The sequence below is a fragment of the Pelophylax lessonae genome (genome assembly GCF_965119305.1).
Source record: "Pelophylax lessonae genome assembly, chromosome: 5".
NCBI classification, from domain to species: Eukaryota; Metazoa; Chordata; class Amphibia; order Anura; family Ranidae; genus Pelophylax; species Pelophylax lessonae.
In genome coordinates, this window is record NC_138772.1 from 371,049,941 (window position 1) to 371,076,204 (window position 26,264).

Sequence of the window (26,264 nt, forward strand, 5' to 3'; positions counted from 1 at the left end):
ATTTTATATACAGAAAAAATGTTCTACAGACAGGATGTTAGTTTTTTTAAGGCCATCTTCAGTCTAAGTCTAGAGTTTAAAAAAAAATCTATATTTAGGCAGAGCTGTGGCATGTTGCTACACAATCTTTGTGTACTTCCATCTAAACAGATATTTTTAAATAATTGCTCCATTTGTAGTCCATGATTACTCCATCAGATTTTTTTTTTTTTTTTTTAATTTTAAGATAATGGTTTGTCTTTCAGGACTGGGTGCATCTTTGGTCTTTACCATATGATCATGGTACTGAAGAACAGGTCATACCACAGCTGGGTTTGGAATGGTTGATTCCTTTGTGGGTAGACAGAGACCAAGAGGTTAGTGTGCTTTACCTGTTTATCAAGATAAAATCATCACTTTTTTTCCTATTGAAAATTTGTATGTTTCAGTCTACATAAATAGCATATAATATGTACATATAATATAATCTCTATCTTTTACCTGCAGTGGTACTGCTGGTCAAATATGACATTAAAGTGATATTTAAACCAAAATGTTGACTTTTCCTGTACAGGTAAGCCTATAAAAAGTCTTGCCTGTGGGTGCCCTGTAAACGGCTTGGACTTGCGTCATGTAGTAGATAATAAAATTTGCTCCAGCTGATGTCACTATGCACAGGAATCTAAAATCTACGTCTGCAAAAAATCACTTTAAAAATACCAGTTGTGGACCATAGCAAAATTAATATAATTGCACCTTTTATATGCACTTTGAAACTTACACACATTGCAATAATTGCACATTTTTCTTGATTGCACTGGAAATTGCATTATAGCACTTTTGAATTTATTATAACATTTATGATGGAAAATAGTTTTGATGTATATTTATGTGTTGTTGCACATCTAGCATTGGTTTGCACATTTGTTTGATTGCACTTGAAACTGCATAATTGCACTTTCAAATAAATTAAACAATTTTCATATTCAGAGTCAAACATAAACCAAACTTGTGTCTACACTGGATAGTAGTGGTACACTGCATCCTACTACAAGATATAGCAAAAATATTGATTGCCCTTTAATATTGGAAATTGTTTTTTCAACTCTGGGTTTTTTACTAAAAGATTTATATAACAACCATCACTCAGTAAGGGTAATAGCGCCTCACTGTACCACATTTCTATTTAAGCACACACTACCCTAATTACCCTAATTTTTCACACTTTAAGGGTAAGCGCAGTATTTCATATATACAATGCACAGGAATTGCTGTATTCACGGAACACTGAGTGTAAATGCAGAGAGCACCATGCCATAATGGCAACACAATGATATGCATGTGCCGGAGTGACATCATCGTGGTCAGCGCTGGAGGGCTGTGTTTGGCAAGTCTGCTATACTAGCACATTATGGCATTCACCTCCAGGGGGACCGTTTTTATTTATTTTCCTCTAGAGTTTATTACCTCTTTAAATTTTCAGATAACACAGGAAGTTGGAGATTTAGCAGTGCAGATGGGACTGAAGTAGGCAATTGCTTTTAGGTAAAGTGTTCCATAGAAAAAAATCAAAAATCTGCAATATTTCTGCAAAATTCTGCAATACATGCATATTTCCCCAGGCTTTGTCTTTAAAAACCCTCATTACAGGAAAATACTTGATCTGTGAGAAATACAGTGTGCTCCTAGCTTCCTGTTTGGGCTGACAACTGCTGCAATGAAATCCAAAATAGTGTTGTCAGCCCTGCCCAGTGTGCTTTGTTGGACTACAGAATTCTGTTTTCCATTACATATGGGAAAGGTGTTCAATAGCCCAAGGGGTGAATTGGACAAGTTTGATGAAACTGTTTAGTGTAGCAAAGTGCACAAGCAGTTAGGAGATTACTGGATTTCTGGCAGGATCAGCAGACATCTTTCACATACTTTTAGCATTTTCAAAGAGGAAAACCTGGGTAAATTTGCATGTATTGTGGAGATGTACGGCATATGTTTTGTCCAAGGGTACATTTTGAAATTAAAACCCTTTCAAAGTCTTTACATTACCTCTTTATTTTGCAAGTACAGCAGACTGTCTTTTTCATCAGTTTAATCCATTTATGAAAGAAGGCTAACAAGTGCAAATAGGTTTTCATTAAATTCTCTGTTTTGATTTAGCCTCACAGCAATTAGTAATTGCTTTACTTCATTAATTTTGACTTTTTATTTTTTTTACTGGTAAAATTATGCAAACCCTTTTAGCATTTGAAATTGAGGGCAACAACTAAATCCAAGAGGTTCTTAATATGCCTAGACATTTGAACGCTATTGTGTGAATGTCAGAATTCTACCACCTTTTAAGAGATTTAAAAAAAAAAAAAAAAAAAAATCTTTGCTTAACTAAAGTCGTGTGTTCTGGCCGCTATATTCACGGTGTTATCTGCAGTTGTGTTACTCCATTTTTAAATAAATGATGTGATCGGTCTCTGATGTGTGTACTCTTCTTCTCTGTAATGCTCATGGGAACTGAATGCAAGAACAAGAAGGCAGTACAGAATATAGAATGTATCTTTAATTTACTTGGTAATTAAATGTCATTGACTTGTTTCTGACCTTTCACAGTAGGATCAGCTACAGTGAACATCTGCTTTTAAATTCCTTTGTATTAAATAGCTTAACAAACTTAAAGATATGGTTCATCCAATTAAATTGTTGAATAACAAAGTAAAATATTAAGGTTTATATTTACTAAAGGTCAGTTTGAAAGTTGTGTGTAGTGATATTTAATAGTTTTTTAAGGAATCTGTTTTTGATTTTGGTTGAAGATAATGTTCCTTCAAAGCTAGATGTTTTTTTTTTTTTTTTTTTTTTTGTACACCTCAACCCCTTCCACTAGTGCTACGTAGTTCTGATGAATTTCACCAAATTTTGTACCACTAGTACCTACATGGGAATGAGAAAAGTGAATAGTGCGCTAACCTGATGTATGAATGAAAATCAGTAAACATACCATTTAACGATTAACACATATCAAAATGGGTGCAAAACGTATAAATTGTGGTGAATAAGTCCATGTGGATCAATTAAACAATAATAAAAAAACATGAGTCTCTCAAAAGCTGTGATGTGTGAAAAAAACTTCAAAACTGAAACAGTGTTCTGTGCCAACTCAATGTGCCACTCTATAAAGATGAACGTGTTCCCAAATAAGATCCTTAATATTGGTCAAGGTGGCCCCTTACCGCAGAAAACCTTTTAAGGAAAGCTTCCAAGTAATGGACTTTCTATGACGTTAGTGAAATGACACTTTATGGTAAAGATGGGTGCTTACCAGAAATCAGGGAGACTTGAGCATGGACTGCCATAGAACAGGGAATTCCGTGAGGAAGCCTGGAAGCTGGTCCGCTTTGCAGTAGTGAAATTCCAGCAATGTAGGAGCAGGTTCCACGGAACAGGTCCCCAATGAAAAGAAAAGGGACGCATAGTGTATTACCTTCAATACTTTTATTCAGAAAAAAAGATGGCTACTTACACGTCATGGAACCAATCTGTAAATGCCTTTTTGTGCATGCAACTGGCAGAAGCCGCTAAATCTATAGAGCCAACCATACACAGTTTGAATCCTGCTTAACTGGCCGAGATTTGAACCGTTAATGGGCAGGCTGAATGTATGAAGTTGATCGATCAACTTGGATACAACCAGCCTGCCGGATTCTTTTGTAATTATAATCACTGTTTTCCCCCCCACCGAAAAACAATCGCCCAGCAGGAGGCATTTCTCTGTCAGCACTGTCTGTTAATGGGGGAATCGAGCAAATTCTTTCCTGCAACCTGTGGTTGCAGGAAAGAAATTCACTGCATGTATTGCCAGCCTAAAACTGTCCTGAGCAAAAACCTAACCTTTGCACTGTTTTGCCTTTTTTTCCAAAGCATAGGTTAGAGTTGGTCCTAGACCTAAGTGTATTTCTAATGTTGCATTTTAATTTATAGAGGTCTCGGGGAGTGCAGGACCTGGTGTTTCTGTCTTACAAGGGCTCCTGGACACACTGGCAGAATGTTGGCAGACATTTGCCGGTTCAAAAAAGAAAAACATTCGACATTCTGCCCATATGTGTCTGTCTGTCAGATGTGCATGCTGGAAAACCATAAGCCGACCCACTCCCAATCGGCGCTTTCAGCGAGTGGCAGAGAGCACTGATCAGAGTGTTCTGGCGGAGGGGGGCATTCCCTTGTCAGAACACAACAGCTCAGTGGGGAAATCGCTGGACTAACCTTGCAGGGTTAGTACAGTGTCTCCGACCGGAGCTGTCAGTTTGTTTTTTTTAACCTGTGGGGTTGCAAGAAAAAAAACTGTAGTGTGTACCCGGCTTAAGACCATCTGAACAAAATTACTAATTTTCTCTTAAAACAGTTATGTATTTCAACTGCATTTAAAGGTGTTCAGTTCAGATTTAACAAGTTGAATCCTCATAGATGGGACTAAATATCTCTTTATATGTTTTTGAATATTTGTTGCAGGTGAGGTTCACTAGCCTGGGCATTGGATCTGCTTTGACTTCAATTAAGGAAGGTTGTGTTACTTTGTCTGACAGTTGTCAGCACATTTCTGGAGGCTTATGGGGAACAGTGCTAAGTATCTTTCTTGACCAGTACGAATGCAGCATGGTGCGCAAAGAGGTGAGTTGTTTTGATTTAGAAGTAGGCTTAAGACATTTTAACCTGATTTTTAAGGATCAGTCCGCCAAAAACTAAGGTTTGGGTTTTAAACTTCTAACCTGTTGGTGGGATCTTAGCCCTGGAGTTTCTGGAATGCACACCTAGAGTAACTATTGCACTCAATTTCTTAAATTTGAAAGTATTTTATACTATGGAGGAGGAGCTGTAATACACAAAGGTTGACATGAAAAACTGCTAGGTTGGTAGATAGAAACTATGGTAGGGAATTCAAGATGTTTAAGTAGTAAGCAGCTGCAACTATAACTAAATATCCCTTTTGTGTGGATGCATTCTTTCACTTTCTTTAGTGTAAAAATACAAGATCTGAACATAAAATATTTTAAAGAAAATTTATAGCAAGAGAAATGGGGAGAAAACCGTTGTTGACTGCCTTTGGCAGATACAAGTTGGCTAAAGGACTGCAGTGCTTTTAAAAAGTATACATACCCCTTGACATTTTCCACATTTTGTCATGTTACAACCAAAAACGTAAATGTATTTTTATTGGGATTTTATATGAAAGACCAGCACAAAGTGGCACAAAATTGTGAAGTGGAAGGAAAATTATAAATGGTTTTCCAAATAAATATCTGTGGTGTGCATTTTTCAAGGCACTGCATTTTTATTGACCTCTTTTTGTATGTGTGTTGCATATGTAAAATATATGAGAATGTAAAAACAAACAAGGCTAGGAATTCCTCCATCTGGAGTAACATTTGCTCATATAATATTAATTTAGTGAATGCCAATTATCAAAAAATATTACACTAGCATTATTGGGAACATTGCAAATGAGAACATGCTGCCATTTTTGTCTTTATTTTGAAATATTATGGAGTCTTTCATTTACAGGTTAGTATAAGAGGAAACAGCAGTAATTTGAAGTGATAGTGTATACAGTTATTTATGTAACTGGCATGTAAATTACATTCACTGAATAGGACTCCATGGATAGGCAGTTTAATCGTTATTCTGCATACAGGCCCCAATAACTGCATGTTTGGGTCCAAAACAGGCATAAGTCTTAATTATAATCTGAACTGTAGGGATAGTGGCTGCAGTTTTTCAATGTGTACTACTGCCAGTAACTAAGTGCACTAATTGGGCCCCAAGGGACATTCAGACCTGCAAAATGCTTCCTGTTAAAATGGACAAATCCATATAACTGTACAGGTTTGTTGCTGGATTAAAACCTTATCATTCTTGTACTTTATCACTGAGCTTGTAGCTGTCCTACATTCTATCAATTTGTCCTACAAACATTTCCCTCTGTACTATGTAAGTATATGTATATACGGTGTGTGTATATTATTTTTTTTTCCATTTTATTAGGAGCCCCAGTTTGGCCATAATTTATTAGAAGCCATATAGGATTTACATCTCTCATTTTCGAAATGCCAAAAATTTGATAACCTCTTTTATTTTAAATTAAAGAGGTTAAATTTAAATTTACATTTTTTTATTTGTTATTTAGTTGTTTTTATTTTGCTTTTTTAGGCTAGCTACATACACAAACCAATGCAGTGTGTCAGATGCAGGGGACTTTTTGGGCAGTCATGTTGCTATGTCCTTGCATATCGCATGCTTCAATCACAGACCTTTGCATTTCTAGAGATCTGGTGATTGGTCATATTTTTCATATGTACCTGTTTTGCCTCTTTTAACCACTTTAAGACCGGAAGGATTTGTCCCCTTAATGACCAGGCCACTTTTTTCAACTTGGCACTGCGTGACTTTAACTGACAATTGCGCAGTCATGCGACACTGTACCCAAACAAAATTGATGTCCTTTTTTTCCACACAAATAGAGCTTTCTTTTGGTGCTATTTGATCACCTGTATGATTATTTTGTGCGCTATGCACAAAAAAAGAGCAACAATTCTGAAAAAAAAATCAATATTTCTCTTACGTCCTCCGACAGTCGCAGCCTCTTCATATTCGTCACTAATGGGGTTATTGACCTTTGCTCCGTAGGAGTAGCTAGGCAACAGAATATATTAATATCAAAGCTTTTAGCATATCCCACCCCCAGGGGGTGGTCCCCTCAGTCAATACCTCCCTGCTTCCTGCATACCATCTCAGTTTCATATGCCTAGCTCAGGAGTATGCAGGCTGTTCCTGTGCTGGGGCTCTTGGTCTCAGCCACTTTTCTCTTTTTTTGATTTCATTTGAAGTTTTTTCTCTTTCTTTTACTTAACTGTTTATTTTCAGCGTTGGTTAGTTCTTCTGATGAAGATGTTCGTGCGGCGCTGGGTCTCAGTCTGGCCACCCTGGATCCCAGGGCTCAGGGCCAGGGGCTTCCCAGCCTGCCATCGAGCGTTCAGCTTAGGTTTTGCCCTGGCACATTGAACGACCCATCCCTGTTCACTGCAGGGATGCTATTGGTGAGGTGGCTACCTCACTGGACGCCATTGCGGTTTCGCACCGCAACTCCACTGCGTCAGGCTTGCGACACTCCCTGTCCTCAGTACTGCGGTTTGGTCGCTGGAGCAGGCTCCCCACGCCATCCGGACTGGTAAGTGTAACTCTATGTGGGGACCTGTCTTTTTTGGGTGTCAGTCTGGGACTGTGTGACCCTGCATGTCTGTGTGGCTGCTGTGTTCCCTGTCAGCTCCTGTGTGCACTTGCTGCCTGTGTGTGGGCTGTGAGGGGGGGGCTCTCCCGCTCTGCTGGGTATCATATGAAGCAGTCAGATTTTCAGCATGCTGTGCGGCGATCGCTGCAGCGATCCGCCATTTTTCTGGGGCAAAAGCTATGGTGGCAGGTCCTGTGAGGTACTGCACAGCGTTTTTGGCGCCAAACGCCGCCATTTTGAGCGGCGATCGATCACCACATGTCAGCGCCATGTTCTCTTTGCCCAGGATTTTTTCCTCAGCCGAGCGGCCATGTTTGTGTAGCCTTGCAGAGGCTTCATAGGGGCGGTCAGTCTTGCATCACTTCCTTTTCCTCTGGGACAGCGATCGGTGCAGCAGCCTGTGTGAGCTCTCCAGGTTTTATATCTCCTTTTTTCCTGTATTCCTTGCCCAGTTTCTTGTCCCTGTGGGGGTCAGTGTGTTCAGTGGGTGCGGTGGGCAGCGCTCGCCGCGATCTTAAAGGGGCAGTACCCTTTATTAATTACTTTGCTGGGGCATGGATTCTCAGGATTGCAAGTTTCCTCCCACCCTGGTGGGGGGCCAAGGGGCTGCTGCTTCCCCCGAGGGGGCTGATCTGGCCACTATTGTGGCTAACTTAGCTGCTCAGGTGCAGATGCTGGTGGCTGATCGATCCACAAAACGGCCCAGGGTGTCTATTTCCTCTGATTCAGAGGGCGATGGGGCTGCTATGGCTGGAGTGCCCTTCTCAGGGTCTCACTCATCCCTTGACCTTGTGGGGTCTGACGGGGAGGCTGAGGTGGAAGGGGTTGATAATTCTCCCCCTGGCTCGTCTGAAGAGCTTGCACTCATGGATGAGTTGGTTGCTTCTATCAAGCAAACGCTGCATTTGCAGGATGAACCATGTCCTCCTGCTTTGATGTCCTCTTATGGGACGCAAAACATCGCAGGTTTTTCCTTGCTCTACAGAATTTCAGCGCGCGGTTGATGAGCAATGGCGCAATTTAAAAAAGCCTTTTGCTGTGCCGAGTAGGTTCAAGCTGCGTTATCCCTTTACACCGGCTACTGATGAGCGTTGGTGTGTACCGCCTCAGGTTGATCACGCGGTGGCGATTTTGAATAAATCAACTGCGATCCCTGCTGAGGATACCCCGGTGTTCCGGGACCCGACGGACAGGAGATTGGAATCTCTGGCCCGTCATGCCTATACGGTTGCTGGCTCTATGCTGAAGCCTATTTTTGCTTCCATTATGGCAGCCTAGGCTATTGCGGATTGGACGCAGGTGCTCAAGCGCACTCTGGTGGCTGACTCTGCCCTGCCGACAACTTTGGCTATGGTGGATCAGATTCATCAGGGTGTCATGTATTTGTGTGATGCGGACTTGGATTTAGTCCCTTTGGCGGCGCGCCTTTCTAGTGTGGCGGTCTTGAACCGTCGCCTGATATGGTTGAAATGTTGGTCGGTTGACCAATCTTCTCGCAAGACTCTGGCAAATTTGCCTTACGCGGGATCTCGCCTTTTTGGCGAATCTCTGGATACTCTGATAAAGGGTATTTCTGGGGGTAAGAGCACTCTCTTGCCCCAATCTCACAAGAATAAGTTTGTTCGTGGTAAGAAGAATGCCTCGTTTAGGCCCTCTCAGGGGTCCTTTCGTGCCTTTCCGTCGCACTATAAGGGCAAGCCCTTCAAAGGCCAAGGCTCCCAGAAGAAGCCGTGGACGGGTAAGCAGAAGTCCGGCCAGTCCGGATCCGCTGCCTACAACAATGCGGCCTGAAGGAGCGCCCTCACCCGCTTCTGGGGTGGGGGGACGTTTGCTCGGTTTTCTTCGACCCTGGCTGGACCGCGTTCGGGACAGGTGGGTTCAGGAAATCGTTCGATCTGGATACAAGATCGAGTTTCTCTCTCGGCCGGCGGGCAGATTTTTCCCCTCAAACCTTCAGCTGACTCCGGAGCGCTTGCAGGATCTGCACCTGGCGGTGCGGGACCTGCGGGCCCAGGGAGTGGTGGTTCCGGTGCCTCATCGGGACAGATTTCGGGGGGTCTATTCCAATCTGTTCACTGTGCCCAGAAAGGAGGGCAAGGTACGTCCGATTCTGGACTTGAAAGCTCTGAACCGCTTTGTGCGGGTTCGCAAGTTCCGCATGGAATCCCTGCGATCGGTGGTGGCTGCCCTGGTTCCGGGGGAATTCATGGCCTCCATCTACTTGAAGGATGCGTACCTTCACATCCCCATTTTCGAGGGTCACCAGAGGTACCTTCGATTTGCCATTGCGGAGGATCATTACCAATTCGTGGCGTTGCCCTTTGGTCTCGCTTCGGCTCCGCGGGTTTTCACCAAGGTGCTTGCGCCAGTTCTGGCCTTGTTGAGGGCCCAGGGCATTTCTGTCCTGGGGTATCTGGACGATATCCTGATTCGGTCCGCGACCAGTCAGGGCCTGGTGAACGACCTGTCCATCATGATGCAGACTCTGCAGGAATTCGGCTGGACGATAAATTTTCCAAAGTCAACGTTGTGCCCGTCAGTTTGTCTTCCCTACTTGGGGATGATTCTGGACTCGGTTCAAGCGAAGGTCTTCCTGCCGGAAGACAAGCTTCGGACACTTCAGTGCGAAGTCAGGTCCCTCAGGGACAATCAGTGCTCATCCCTCCGGACGTGTATGAGGTGTCTGGGATTGATGGTTTCGGCCTTCGAGGCGATTCCCTTCGCCCAGTTTCACACACGGGAGCTTCAGGCGGAGGTCCTGGCCAAGTGGGACGGGCGTCCGCAATCTCTGGATCTGCGGCTGTCGTTGAGCCATCTCGCCCAAAGGGGTCTTTTGTGGTGGCTCCAGTCCCTGGCGGTGTCGGGGGGCAAGTCTTTTCGTCCTTTGTCATGGACGGTGATCACCACGGACGCCAGCCTGTCGGGCTGGGGTGGTGTTCTGGGCGTTCTATCCGCCCAGGGAACTTGGTCTGGAATTGCGAGCGATAAATCTCTGTCTTCTGCGTTGGACAGACAGGCTTCAGGGCCGTCCAGTTCGGGTACAGACGGACAATGCCACAGCGGTGGCCTACATCAACCACCAAGGGGGCACCAGGAGTGCCCGAGCGGCTCGGGAAGTAGCCGACATTCTGTCTTGGGCCGAGACGCACGTCCCGGCGATATCTGCAGTTCACATTCCGGGGGTGGAGAACTGGCAGGCGGATTATCTGAGCCGCCAGACCCTGGACCAGGGAGAATGGTCCCTTCACCCGGATGTCTTCCAGATGTTGTGCGTGAAGTGGGGGTCCCCAGATGTGGACCTGTTCGCGTCTCGTCTAAACAACAAGGTGGAAAGTTTCGTGGCAAGGACACGCGATCCTCGGGCAGACGCCTCGGACGCGTTAGTGACGCCCTGGCATCAGTATCGCCTGTTGTATGCCTTTCCACCGATTCAGCTGCTGTCCAGGTTCCTTCGCAGGTTGGCCTCGGAACCGAAAACGGTGATTCTGATGGCACCAGACTGGCCTCGCCGGTCTTGGTACGCAGACCTCGTGAATCTGGCGGTCGACGCTCCATGGCGTCTGCCACTTCGAGAAGATCTCCTGTCTCAAGGACCGATCTTCCATCCTGCTTTACAGTCGCTGGCTTTAACGGCCTGGCTGTTGAAAGCCAGGTCCTGAAGGATAGGGGTCTTTCCCCAGAGGTCATTCCCACTTTAATCAAGGCTAGAAAAGCCTCTTCGGGGAAGATTTACTCCCGTACTTGGAAGGCTTACTTTGCCTGGTGTGAGTCCAGGGGGTATTCCCCTCGCTCATACTCGGTGTCGAGAGTGTTGGCTTTCCTTCAAACGGGCGTGGACCAGCGTTTGGCGTTGGCCACAATTAATGGTCAGATTTCTGCGCTGGCCGTTCTCTTTCAACGCCCTGTGGCGTCTAACTCTTTGGTTAGCACCTTTGTTCAAAGGGTGCGACATTTGGTCCCTCCTAGGAGGGAGCCTTTACCTCCATGGGATTTGAACCTTGTTCTGTCCGTGTTGCAACATGCTCCTTTTGAAAATATCAGGGAGATCTCGTTGTCTTTGTTGTCCAAGAAGGTTGCCTTCTTAGTGGCGATCACTTCGGCTCGCAGGGTGTCGGAGCTGGCGGCCTTGTCCTGTAAATCTCCATATTTGGTGGTTCACTTGGATAAGGTGGTCTTGCGACCTAATCGTCTTTTCTTACGAAGAGGATCTCGGATTTTCACCTCAATGAGGATATTGTTCTGCCTTCGCTTTGCGCGAAGCCTAAGCATCCGAAGGAGGTGGCTTTGCATTCCTTGGATGTTGTTAGGGCGATCAGGGTTTACCTGTCATCGACTAAATCCTTTCGCAAGTCGGATTCTCTCTTTGTCCTTCCTGAGGGACCTCGGAAGGGCATGGCGGCGTCGGCTGCTACCATCGCCAAATGGATCAGACAGACCATTGTGCAAGCCTATGCTTTGAAGGGGAAGGTTCCTCCTTTTCCTGTGAAGGCGCACTCTACCAGGTCTCTAAGTACGTCTTGGGCCTATCGTCATCAGGCTTCTGTGGCCCAGGTGTGTAAGGCGGCGACTTGGTCGTCCGTTCACACCTTCTCAATATTTTACAAAGTGGATGTTCAGGCATCGGCAGATGCTTCCTTTGGCCGCCAAGTTCTTAGTGCGGCAGTGCCTTAGGGTCCCTTGTTTGGGCCTTTGGCTGTTGGGGTGTTTTTTTACCCCTAGGTTACTTGTTTTTTCCTGGGTTGTTGCTCCTGTTGAGCACGTTTTCCTGTTGCCCAGTTGGTGCTCTTACTTTGGTAAGGTTCCTTTCTCTGATGTGGGTACTGCGTTGCTTAAGGCGCGGCTGCTTTTTTTCCCACCCCTCATGTCTACACTGCTTTGGGACGTCGCCATTAGTGACGAATATGAAGAGGCGGCGACTGTCGGAGGACGTAAGAGAACGGAATTTTTGTAAAATCTTACCTGTAAATTTCCTTTCTCTGAGTCCTCCGACAGTCGCCGCCCCCGCCCCTCTTTTGGGTTTTGTTTATGTACTCTACTGCTATTCTACTGAAACTGAGTTGGTATGCAGGAAGCAGGGAGGTATTGACTGAGGGGACCACCCCCTGGGGGTGGGATATGCTAAAAGCTTTGATATTAATATATTCTGTTGCCTAGCTACTCCTACGGAGCAAAGGTCAATAACCCCATTAGTGACGAATATGAAGAGGCGGCGACTGTCGGAGGACTCGGAGAAAGGAATTTTACAGGTAAGATTTTACAAAAATTCAGTTTTTTTACATTCTGCTTTATAGTTAAAAAATCAAATTTTTTTAACATTTTAGGCCAATTTGTTTTCTGCTACATAGTTTTGGTAAAAAAAATTGCAATAAGCGTATTTTAAAAGTTATTGCGTCTACTAACTACGGTAAAGATTTATGTCATTTTTATTTATTTTTTTTTACTAGTAATGGCAGTGATCTGCGATTTTTTTGCAGTACTGCGACATTTCGCCGGACAAATCGGACCACTGACTGACATTTTTAAAACTTTTTGGGGGACCAGTGACATTACTTACAGTAATCAGTGCTAAAAATATGCACTGTTACTGTAATAATGACACTGGCATGGAAGGGGTTAACATTGTGGGTGATCAAGGGGTTAAATGTGAGCCTAGGGTAGTGATTCTAACCGTGGGTGGGGGGGGGGGGTATGGCTTGTGAAATGATCATAGAGACATGTGTTCCTCTATAGAAGGATCACATGGGCTCTATGATCATTCCAGGGAGAAGAACGGTCAGCTGTGTTTACAACAGCCGACCGTTCTTCTCTCTCAGCGGGGAACGATTGCGGGTGTCAGGCAGCAACCTGCCCGCTGCATCGCCTTCCCCATGGACGAGCTCACCCCCTAGCCTCCTGCTCGCGACCGACGTACAGTTATGGCGGTTTGCGCAGGAGTGGCTGCCTGCTGCAGTACATCTGTGACGGGTGGTCGTAAAGAGGTTAATGAAGTAAAGCGTTTGTTGTAGGGATGTCAAAGGGGCCTAATAGTTTATTTTTTTTTATACAATCCTATGGCTAAAAATCTCTGGCTCACTTCATCTCTCTGTTAATGGTGGGTGGGAACTCTGCTCCTGGCTGACAACACTTCAGCAAACCTGGGAGTTGTGGGCTGGAGCTTTGCCGTCACATGACTGCATAGAAAAAAGAAAAGCAATATTTAGGAGGTGATTTATTAGTAAATTTATACAACATTACCTGGTGAGTTATCTTGATGTCTTGTCTTCTACCTTAAGTTTATGCATGTCTCAGATTATAAGTACATTACCGTGCTTGGTTGCAGCTGTTTTCAGTTTCCGCTAGATGGCAATGTTGAGATCTTGTTGTTGTTTCCAGGCTGCCTTCATTCTTCAAAACATGCTGGTTATTCCATTGTCACAAAATGCAGAAGATGCCAGTGAGTTCACTCTTCAGGTTTGTAAATCTTTAATAATTTACTTATGTATTTATGTTCTTATAAAGCACAGAATACCTTTTTAAATACTTCATGTCTATACACCATTTTGATTATTATCCTGCAAATTGTATTGCACACTTTCTTTATAAAACTACATAACTCAGTTTCTATTGTTGCACTTTTTTGTACTACTTTACAAACAAAAACAGCCTGTTACCCGGAGGAAGATAAATCTCCCAGTGCAAGACTGTCTGGAACACATGGAGCAGATTCATAAAAGCAAGAGTATTACAAAATACATTTGTTGCCCATAGCAACTGTTGTGATAATTAGCTTTAATTTTCTGACCCGAGTTTGAAAATTGACAGCTGGATTCAGCTGCTGTGCTTTTATCCTTTTATCCCCTTTCCAGTTAATTAGGTGTGTATCTGTAATATACATACATGTATAATGAAGTAAAGAAATAATATAAAAGCAGTGCATATCTCAAAATGCACTCTCTTCCCTGGCAAAATTGGACACTGGTTCCCTGCCAAAGAAGAAAATGAATTCCTACCTCTCTGGCAGTTAGTGAGTCTGCACCCTTCTGACCTCTAACACTGCAGTCTCCAGCAACTCCTTCAACATTGAGTGCTTCTGGGAGTGTCAAATGTCTGTGTCCCCCATTGAATAACTACATTGGTACAGGATTCAGCAGTGCCTAGCTGGAAGAACCACAGCACCTGCCAGGGAGATGCAGACGTTTGATACTACCAGAAGGGGGGTTTTAAACTTTGAAGACTTTGCCAGAGGCTGCACCACTGAAAGACAGAGAAGTTCAGATTTGCTGTCCACTAGAGAGTCAAATTTTCATATTCTTTTGCCAGGAACCAGTGCTCACAGAATTGCTTGACCAAGAAAGCATTGAAACTGGTGGGTCAGTTTACTGGAAGCCCTGTAATTCTCATGTGACCACTTTACTTGAAACCAGCAAAGATTCTGTGCACAACTGCACAGGAAATGCCTCATGGACTTTTATAGTCGGCCAAACTCGTAAAAAACATATTTCTCTTACGTCCTCTGACAGTCGCCGCCCACTTATATAGTCTTCACTATTGGGTATAAGTGAAGACTGTATAAGTGGCTGGTGACTGTCCAAGGACTCAGAGAAAAGTTTTATGGTAAGATCTTACAAAAATTCTATTTTCTCTTTCGTTCATTGACGGACACAGCTCCTGATCTTCTTGACCATTGGGTTTTACTGCCCCCTACAGGAGTCAGACACTAGGCAGAAAAAAAGTCTGGCTACACTTATGGGCAGTCCCAGGTGGTATACTCCCACTCTCTGCTATAGTTACTCAGTTTTTTTCTGCCTAGTCAGGAGTAAGGACCTAGTTCCTTGCTGGGATCTCTGGTCCTGGCAATTTTTTCTTAAGATAGAAATTTTTCTCCTATTTTTTTTCCTGTGAGATCTACAATCAACTGCTGGACTGGGCGACGGGCTGGATAACCTAGATCTATTGGTTACCCCAGTCTGGCCAGCGAGCGTGTGCAGACCTCAGCTCTGCGCTAGGTCGGCCGAGACATAGCCACACTGGATGGGTGCTGGCCTGTGAGGTAAACACCTCGTGAGGTCTCATATGACTGGGTCTCGGCCCGAGTCGCAGTGTTCCTCCTGGCCAAATGCCCCCAATTTGATGGCGAGGTGTTCTGTCTAGAGAGGTGCCCACCTGGTTTCTGGTATGGTGAGTAGCTGTCTCCCCTCTCCCCCTGGAGGGCTTTTGGGGTGGACATGGGCCCCTCCCTGAGACCTCCAGGTTCCCCTCCTTTCCATCAGGCACCCCCCTTCATCTGTCCCCCCTATCCTACCCCCCTCCACTTATGCGGAGGTCTGGTCCACCTCCTGGGGTGGAGGGCAGGGCGCTATGCTGGTGGGGGGGTGCACCGTTGGCGACCAGATGATCAGCTGAGTGGGAGGGGGGCTGTACCTAGTGGGGACTTGTGCCAGGGCCCCCGTTCTGCCTGGGCCTGTCCTTGAAGCCTAGCAATCCCTCCTGGGAAGCGCACGGGGCTGCCATTTTGTTGTAGCCTGTGTGAGCAATGCACGACGGCCATGTTTGTGTAGTTAATTCAGTGGCCATTTTGTGGTGGTTCACCAGTGAAATAGCGGCGACCATGACAGTGGAGCCCTCTGGGCGGCGATTTCAGCGGTGGAAGCCCCTCCTCATCCCCTAGTGCTGACTCCTGGATCATTTCATTTCCGCTTGTGCAGTGCAGATTCTCCTGGTGGCTGCGGTGCCTGGTTTCTGCGGGGTTGGGAGTCTGGTGGAGTCCTCTCCCTCTCTTCTGAGGATCGATTGGTGCTCTGTGACTGGTGGTGCTGCCAGAGAGGTGGGGTTTGTCCCTTAGCAGTGTTTTACACTTTTTTGTGTAGTCCCCCTGGTGACTCATGGAGTATTTGGAGCACATCTCCCCACCTGATTCCCTCTCTGTGGCTGCGGGGCCCTCCGGGTCCCATCCATCTATCGATGCACTGACGGCAGTCCTGGAGTCCTTTGTGTCCCCGGTGGAGGTGGCTTTTGGGCCATGAGCTAGCATAAAGCGCCCCCGCCTTCCCCTGCCTCATCTGTCTTCTCGAGTCCTGAACCTAATTCAGCCGCCGCGGACGTGGGTCACCCTGCTGGGTCTGCCACCACACGCCCTGAATCCTCAGATAGTGAGGATGATTCCTCCGAATTGCTAGGCGATACCCCTATGAGGAGTCCCTTCTTAAGTAGTGGACATTTCACCGGTGGTGGCCCCTCCGGTTTTCAGATTAAACAAGGCAACCATGATTCAGGTTGAAGAGTCCTTGGCATTGTTTAGAGAATCTGGTCCTCTTTGAGGATGTATTGTTGTTTTCAGGTGAGCTCCAGTTGAAGATCAGGAGCTGTGTCCGTCAATGAACGAAAGAGAAAATGGGATTTTTGGCTTACTGTAAAATCCATTTCTCTTATGTTCATTGACAGACACAGCTCCTGATCTTCTTAAACCACTGGATTATTCTGCCCCCTACAGGAGTAGGACACTAGGCAGAAAAAAGTCTTGCCTTGCTAAGCCTATGGGCAGTCCCAGGGGGTACATTCGCTCTCTCTACTATAGGTACTCAGTGTTGTGACAAACAGTGTCAGAAGAATTACAACTCCTCAGAGTGGTATGTGCTTTGCCTTTCAATGAACATAAGAGAAATGGATTTTACAGTAAGCCAAAAATCCCATTTTTTATTGTGTTTACATTGTTAAAAAGGACATACAAACATTGCAGTGGTATACAAAAATATAAATACAAATAAACCAAAACAAGGCAAATGAGTAGCCATTTCAGCATAGGGACATGTCAGAGGTCCACCCATATAGGAACGTCGGGCTAGCTGCTATGAACTTTTGCGTTGACACCTAACATGTTTTGGACTGATATATAGAGTCCTTCTTCAGAGGTGTAGCAATGGGCACTATTCTTTTCTAAAATATAAATTTATTATTTTAGTAATATAGTCATACAAATCACAAATAAGTAATCTGTATAGAACAAAAAGTAAATTAAAAAATGCAGTAATATCACAGTCAAAACAGGATGGGTGGGCACGACTCTGGACCCCCTGTGTTGTGAACCAATAGGTCCTCAAATGGAGACAGCTGCAATCACAAGGACCCCAAAATGAGAATCTGCCAGTATATACACCAGCCAGGTGGATTATCTAGAGACAAATGAATAATAAGTAGACTCATGCAAAAAAGGTGCAAGTGGACTGAGTATTTCAAAACTGATATAAAGGATGTGGAGGTGAACATCACCATGTAGTGTCCATAAAGTGTAGTGAGGTGCTTTAAACCAGTGGTCTCCAAACATGTGGCCTGGGGGCCACATGTGGCCATTTACTTGACTTTTTTTGGCCCTTAGGGCACTAACCAACACCAACAAGGGAGCATAATTCCTCCCACGGACACCAGCAATTGGGCATTGTTCCTCCCACTGACATCCAAGGATGGGGCACTATTCCTTCCACTGACATCCAAGGATGGGGCACTATTCCTCCCACTGACACCAAGGATGGGGCATTATTCTTCCCACTGACACCAAGGATGGGGCTTTATTCCTCCCACCTAAACTAACAATGGGACACTGTTACTCCCACTGACAACAATGGGGCACTATTTCTCCCCCTAATACAAAAGATTGGGCATTGTTTTTTCTGCACCCACTGGTTACAGTCAAGCCCCCATAAAGTCTGAAGAACATAAAACTGTCCCTTTGTTTAAAAAGTTTGGAGGCCGCTGCTTTAAAGTAAAAGCCCACCCTAACACTAAAATCCCTGCATCCATAGACCTCCATGATCTAACACTAATCTATCTAGCCCTGTAAAGAAAAACATCTGTATACATACCTTTTGTGAAGCCGACCTGACCCGATTCCACAATGAGCTATCAGTGGCGACTTTGCTGTGGAGATGGGTGTGTGGACACGTCCAACAACGGAAGCCCCACAGTAAGTCTATGGGTGAAGTCGCTCCCTATTCATTTTACAGCCGTTTTCGGCTGTGTCCTCTGCAGAGCTTCCGCCGCTGGAGACAGGATCAGATCGGCTTTTTAAAAAGGTATGTATATTGATTTCTTCTTTACAGGACTAGGTAGGTTCATGTTAGATCATGGAAGTCTATTGATGCAGGGATTTTAGTTTTAGGGTGGACTAACCCTTTAAACTGAACTGCAGGCAAACGGCCTAATACACAGGTTTAATTAATATATGGGAGCTGTTTTACCTGTAAATTATTTTTCTTTCTGTCCATTCATTCTTAAAGCCCTGTTCACACGGGCATACTACAAAGGTACACCTGTGGAAGAGGTGTGTTTACCCACAGAGGTATAGTCAGGTGCTCTGTGCATCCTTGTGCAGGCAGTCACATTCATGTAAAAGGGATGCAGTGGCTGCATGAACACAGCTGCTCCTCCCAGTTTGACATTGTCTGTGCTCAGAGCCCTGCATCCGCATGGATGTCTAATGAGGAGAAGCAGTTGTGTTTGTACAGCCGCTACTTTCCAATTGACATGAATGCAACTGCCTTCACAGGGATGCAGGAACACCTGTGTATCTCCGTGTGGGTAAACATGGCCCTTGCATGGGCGTATACTGTAGTACACCTGTGTGAACAAGGCCTGGGATTTACACAATTCTGCCACACAACCTTGTCTGTCAGAAGAGGAGAAATGTTTTTTCTCTCCTGCAGTAAAGTAAAGCCCCGTACACACGTACCGAATGTCGGCCGAACGATCGGGCCGTCTTTTGTCCGGTGCTGTCCTGTCGGTTGAAAAGTGCTAAAGACTGCACACGAATTTTGTCGGCCAACAACAGCCGACTGCAGAAGTGATGCCATGTGATAGTTAACTTTCCGTGTGTTTTTTCTTCTCTGAGCATGCCCAGTCTTGCTCATCTGCTGTTAGTCGGCCGAATTCTGCACTGACTGGCGAACAATCGGCCGTTCTGGTGACGGCCAACAAAAATTTTATAGCCTGCACACCCGATTCTGTTCGGCCAAAAAGTCGCAGTCGGTTGTCGGAAGCATCAAACTAACAAGCCGACAATCGGCCGATCGGTCGGCGGCCGAATATTTACGGCCGACAATCGCTACGTGTGTACGGGCCTTAACACTTTCCAGGCTCCTAGCTAGAAGCACTGACAGTGTAAAGCCGCTTTATTTTTACAAAAATATGTTTGAAATAAGCAGTGTAAGAATGACTTTGACTTGTCCTAATAAATAAATGGTTTTAAAGTTTTCATTTTATAAAACACAACTTTCAGGGTTGTTGGGTGATTTAGAAGCTCTACCAACAAAGGCCAAGATCCATCATTGTTGACTCAAGAAATTAAAATGTATGTAAAATTCTGTATCGGAAAGTAATTTATGTCACTTTATACCAATAAATGGCTACATTGTAAATTATTTTTCATTCCATTCAGTGAAATGCCATATGGTTATCTGTGCAATTTGTATTTCTTAGTAGCTACAAAGCCATCACATCAATTGTTTGCCATTTCCACATGAAGACAAGACTCTTCGTTGTTAATAAGGAGCTGTTCTGTCATAGTTGTTTCTCTCCAAGCTTCAATTACACACATCCAGCGATTCAGTGTTTGTCTTTTAGCACTCAGGCACGAAAACTGCTTATGTTGATATTTCTCTTAATAGCTATGCAAAGTTTGAGCTTTTTCACTTTCTTGATTTACATTTCCTTGCAACAGAGATCGCTTAGTCTGCATTTGTACACCACCCTAAGTAGTGGAACGTGTGTTATCTAATTCTTAATTATATTGCTAATGTTATTTTTGGCAGGACTCAGTAAAGCATATAAGAAGGGAATAGAAATTTCAAGCATGCTTTTCACTGTAAAAATAACAAAATAGCGATCGCAACTATAGGCTCCAACTCAATACCACTCACCACTTTATTTTCTATTCTTTAACTACATCTTGAAGTGATTTGTTGTCCATACATTGCTGTCAAACATGCTTTTCTTTATGGAGAACCATAATAATAATAACAAATAATTATTATTTATATTTTCGTTTAGCTTTTTTTTTTTTATTACTTATTATAATCTGTTAACACTGTATGAGACCATCCTAGTGGAATACTGCTTTGTACCTAAAAATGCTAAAGACTTGGAGGACCCGAGGTGTGGAAGCAGTGGGAAAAGACTAGTCATGAGTATTTCCTGTGCTCTCCCTGCAGCTGACCATTTCCTAGTTATTGGGGTTCCATGCCTTGATCTACAGTGTCTTTTGTGTGTGGATAACCTTCTTGATAGAGGCAAGAGCTCTACTTATTTAAGTTTGAGCTGCAACTTGAGTTGCAGCTCATTGGCTCTATATATTGTGGGGATGACAGGCTCCTACACAAGCCGCTGAGGAAGTCCCTTCCCTTATGGGACGTCACGCGTGCGGACGGGAGGAGCCGTGAAATCACCCGCTGTCTCACAGAGCCGCTGGAGGAAGTGTATGACTGTTACATTCAGCAAGAGAGGATGTGATGTGCCTGCTGTATGCTGTTATTAAATGCTGATTTCTAAGTGAGAGTGGATACCTGTCCCTATACTGAAGAGAGACTGGACTTATACCGAAATACCAGCCCTGAAAAGGACTTTTGTGGACATTAAACAACAGCCTCCACGCACCACCGGCACCCTGCACCCCTCCTTTCTGCAACGGTATCCAGGACAAGAAGATGGATGATCCCATTCACCTACCCTACCGGCCTTTACTTACCTAAGAGTAAGTCACTATGTGTTTTTTTTAATAAACCTTATGCTTCACTAAGCTGGCGCTGCTTTCTTTTTGTTTATTCTCCTCAGAGCCTCTCCTTGCTCCAGCTGGCAGCCGCTTTCGTGGGCCCCCTCCCCCCTTCCACCGCATCCTTTTTTTATATTTTTCTACCCATTTTTTACTTTCTATATTTTTACCTCTTTACCTCATGGTATGCCACCCACTATCAGAGAGCGCCATGTAATCATTGACTTTATGCTTGTCTGTAGGGCCTCAGATGCAGCTTTTTCTCCAGCTGAAAGAACAGAAAGCAGCTTAGCAGTGAAATCTATCTCAAAGGATTAGTAGTCACATGCACAGTGCCTTACATTCCCACTGCATATATTCAGCTATGGCGCTGTAGGCACAGGACATGTGTGAAGAAATGGTCTGCCAGACCTGCAAGTGGACGCCCTAGTTCCAATAGGCTCCTGGGGTCTTTTTTTGGGCCAGTCTGTGCAGTGTTAGGGTCAGAAGTGCGCCACCACCCAGCCAGAAGAGTGAGAAGGCCTCTGGCCAGTGTGCAGGCATGGTCCACCCCTGTGTCTGGATGCGTGACCAGTGCTACAGCGCAGACACAGTTGGGATATGCTGTGCATGTGCAGTCCGACATCTTGAACCTACTCTTTTCCCCTGAGGCACTCTGACCAGGATGGACGCATCCTAAGCAGCGCCATGAATAGAAGCACAGGCAGCATTTGCCTCAGCCTCTGGCCTTCGTGTGGTGGGACACTGGTAAGCTAACCGCCCACACACCCTTCCCCAGCATGGTGGAGTCATAGGGGACTTGGACCTGAGATACTTAAACCCCACATCACTGTTAGGTAGTCTTTATCCTAACTCGTGTCTGGTACAATAGGCCAACTTTGGCTCTGACACAGCATCCGGTTTCTTATGTATGCCTTCTGGCACTCCCTCCTCCAGGAACTTTGTGTCAAAGAAGACTGCTGGAACAATTGCAGACATTCGCATTGAATGCGACCATAGGTCCGACGCGACTTACAGAGGCAGCTGCGAGGGAATCAGTTGCAGCATTAGAAGGAGCTTGATGACGTGAGAAAAAAGGTAATTTCCCCCAAATCCTCTGCCCTTAAAACAAGCATTTATCTCTCGCAGTGTCAGTCAACCCCACGCAACAGTGGGATTTTGGAGTCCAGCTTTAAGGGATTCTTTTATTTGGTGTGTGCAATCATGCAACCAAAATGTAGTTAAATTCTCCTGCGCTCAAGTGCAGTATATGGGAAGAGGCAGGAAAGTTTCCAATGGGTTTGGATGGGTATGACTAAGGGTCTTCCTGCCACCTCAGGACCAAGGGTATCCGATACAAACTGGAAAAGATAACAAAAAGAGGGGCGCACCGACCAAGTGCATTACCACAAAAACAATTTATTAAGATAGTAAAATGCATACAATATACTCACAAAACAAGTGACAAGTGTGACACATCGATATAATCAATCCAAAGTCTCCAAGGTAGCCAGGCACTGCGTAATGCTGGATGGCATGCAGCGAACCGCATGGAGCTGCTGTGGCTAGGCTGACGCGTTTTGAGGGCGAACCCCCTTCCTCAGAGCCAAGAAATGCTGCCCTCGAAATGTGTCAGCCTAGCCACAGCATCTCCATGCGGTTCGCTGCATGCCATCCAGCATTACGCAGTGCCTGGCTACATTGGAGACTTTAGATTGATTATGTCGATGTGTGTATCATTTACACTTGTTTTGTGAGTATATTTTACTATTTTAATAAATGGTTTTAGTGGTAATGCACTAGGTCGTTTCGCCCCTCTTTGTTATCTTTTCCAATCATGCAACCAGTCATTGCTTCCATGGTGCTTGATTAAGACTTGCTGGTCTTGGCCAAGCGTATTGCAAAAGAACCATGTCATCCAATAGGAGGCATGTACTCTGGCTAAAATGCTGGGAAGCAAAGCTCCCCTGCAAGAAAAACATGCAACTAATCCCTTTTGAGGGTGAACACCTTTTTGGCAATGCCTTGGATACATCTTTCCAGAAGATTTGGGGGGGAAAAAAAGCCCTCTCTTACCTCCAAACACAAGCCGTCTGCTTCAGGGGCCAAAAAGGTTCCTTTTGTTTCTTTCCAAAATTCCTAGGTTAAGCAGAAGACTTCCTAGAACCCAAAGCCCGCCATGACGGGTAACAAACCTTTTTTCTAATAAGGAGACTCCCCAAATTCTACAAGGGGGATGTCTTGTGGCTTTGCGGTCTTAGGGATCCAACATATCTGAAAATACGGTCTCAAAGAAACTAGTCTACAGTAGTTTACAGAAACTACAGTCTGAAGTTTCCTGTCTTGCCTCCTCAATGCTTTATGCTATCGAACGTTCCAACAACAAAGCAGCAGCCTTGTTTGCTGCACTGATCCTGTTGTGCTGGTGGTCATTGCCTCTGGTCCAGAACCAGATTTGTTTTATAGCTATTGTTCCAACCTGTAGATGTTGCCCAAACCACATGAAGGTGTATGGCCCATTCTGGACCCAAAGAGGTTGAATGAGTTTCATGTTCAAAAGTTCTGGGACCTGTGCGGTCAGTAATAGCTTCTCTACATCAGGGGGACTTCTTGGATTCAGTGGACATCAAAGATGTCTACCTTCAGATCCTCATTTTTCTGCCTCATTAGCGCTAACTGCGTTCTGCAGTGGGGGGAACAACAATTTCAGTGTGTGGTCCTACTCTTTGTTTAGGTCACATCATCACGAGTATTCATAAATATGTTGGCCCTGATGTTAGCTCTTCTTTGAGTAGGAGGACAGCTTCAAGGCCAATGAGGTTGTGGTACTTAAACATAATCAGACTTTCCATAGCCCCTAGGGCAGTGATGCCAAACCTTGGCACCCCAGATGTTTTGGAACTACATTTCCCATGATGCTCATGCACTCTGCAGTGTAGTTAAGCATCATGGGAAATGTAGTTCCAAAACATCTGGGGTGCCAAGGTTCGCCATCATTGCCCTAGGGGATCGTGTTTCTGAAGATCCCATATACCATCCTGCTTCATGGTTGCTGGCTTTGTTGCCCTGCTATTGAAGCCCAAATCCTAAGGGGTCCTTGTATGCTCTGTGATTCCCACCTTGCTGAAGCCCTCATCTCGTAGGGTTTATCACTGCATGTGGAAAACATCCTTTTCCTGATGTGTGAAAGGAGAAGCTTCATTCCAGGGAATTATTTGTGGCATGGGTTTATGAACAATGCTAGATGCCTGGCTGCTTCTGACTTTAGTATGTTTATTGAGTCCCATAATCATTCTGTTAATAAGTGCAAGAATAATGTCAAAACGTATTTCTATACTTGTTCTATTCATTGACTTCCTTGAAGTCAGTGTCAGAATGACAGACAGGGAACAAGCATCCTTAAAGGAGAGTTCAGTAATGGCATCCTCCATTAGTCTGTCAAGGAAGCACTTTTGTGGCCCTAAGTTGTCCTTTGCATTGCCTAATAATCCTAAGTGATGCTTGGATTTTGTTACATGTCATGTCACTGTTGTCCCATGGTATGCTAACCCTAAGCTGCAATGAAGGTCTGCTTGTACTTTTCAGTAAGAGATGGTAGCTAGGACAATCCTTTTGGATGCACTTGCTTAGTGGAAGTGTGTGTCCATTATAGCTTTTTATCTTTTCTATAGTGGCTGCAGAGTGGCTATATTTTTGTTTAGTAAGCGTAAGGGTTAGTGGGTGGCAGCCATATCTATGAATACTAATGCTGTTATAGCTGTCACATATTATAATTATTTTCCAATTGAAAGTAGAAACCAAAAAAAAAGTTGGTTTGTGCCAAGAGAGTTATAGCTTTGAGTTTACTATGCTAATTTATTTCAACATTGCTTTCTGCCGTTTGATTCAACCAATGAAGATGGCCTTTCGCCTGTATGACATCACAAGAAAATTGCACATGAAGCTGACATGCACTCTGGTTGTTTTCTTCCCATGTTCCATTTGATTTTTGGCACACACACACACACACACACACACACTATAGTTAGCATGTATATTTTTCAAGGGGGACTTGGTTATGGTCAGGCTTTTTTGTTCTTTGATGACCAGGCTGGCCTCCACAAACTGGATTGTAGTTAGTGAACCGAAAAGTTACTGTGAGTGAGTGAAAGGGCACCCTTTACATTACACTAATAAAATAAAAAGTAGAAGTGAGAACCTCCTTAAAGTGCTTGTAAACCCTTAGATAATCCCATTAAAGTTACTGTCCTCCGATGATACACAGATATGAAACAAATCCTCCTACATAAGTTGTGCCTGTCTATCTGCAGCTTTCTCTTCTCTACAGCCTCCTAAAACACACAGTTAAAGGCGTTTATCTATGCTTCAGAAGGCATGGGGCAGGGATCTGATGTCACACACCGCACAGCGTAGAACATGTAGTTAAATCTGAGACCTGAGTGGTGGGAATGGACACACACCCTTCTACACAGTCTCAAACCTGCAGAGTAATTCTGTGGTGTCTGCATTGACTGTCAGAGGCGACTCATGCAGATACCAGAGGGAGGAGAGATCAGATAGGACCCACACTAATGTGCTTTGGATTGAGCCTAGTCTACACTATAGAAGGATATGCATTAGTCATTTTTCATTTTAGAGGTTTGCAATCACTTTAAAGATACTTGTTTTGGATAAATCAATAAACACTGTTTTTGCGAAGATACATGTAGACGCAGGAAATCAAATGCAGATACATCTTCATATTTGGCAGACAGGGACACTTTTTAAAATGCTATACAGTGGACAAATGTTAAATCTTCATCACATTTTTTTTTTTTTTGTACTGATACATTATTTTATCTGAATGTGTTGATATTTCTAGTATACTAAACAGCTACAGTATGAGCTGGAAATTAGACATGGAACAATATTACAGTATTTTATTACCATATTCTAAAATAGTTTGCTTTCGAGGTCGTGCTTTGGCTATTTTCCAGTGTAGAAAATTGCATTATATTGGCACTGTGTACGGTTTCATAACGGTCATATATCAGAGTTTTCTTTTCCACTGCTACACACACAGGAAAATAAAACTGATAATGCTACTAATTAATAAGTAAACCTATTAGTTATAATGTGAGCATTTTATCTTGCATCCCAAAGTCTAGTGTAGTTCTGGCAGCCCATACATTAGTCATTTTTTATTTTATTTTTTTTGTTCAACCTGCGTGTTGAGTGAAAAAAAATGACCCGATTCTCCCCTGTCCTTGATCTACACATTCTGGGTGGATGGGGGATTTGCTCCCACTCAGCTTTTGTGTTCTG

The 26,264-nt window shown here is 44.3% G+C and overlaps 1 protein-coding gene across 1 annotated transcript in view; it reads left to right on the forward strand.

Annotated features, from left to right (window-relative positions):
• RTTN (rotatin) overlaps positions 1–26,264 on the forward strand; it is a 423,025-nt gene that overhangs the window by 259,199 nt on the left and 137,562 nt on the right. Inside the window, exons 31-33 of the mRNA XM_082257758.1 lie at positions 246–356; positions 4,474–4,632; positions 13,619–13,696. Of these exons, the coding sequence (XP_082113884.1) occupies positions 246–356; positions 4,474–4,632; positions 13,619–13,696 (348 nt within the window). The remainder of the gene's footprint in view (positions 1–245; positions 357–4,473; positions 4,633–13,618; positions 13,697–26,264) is intronic.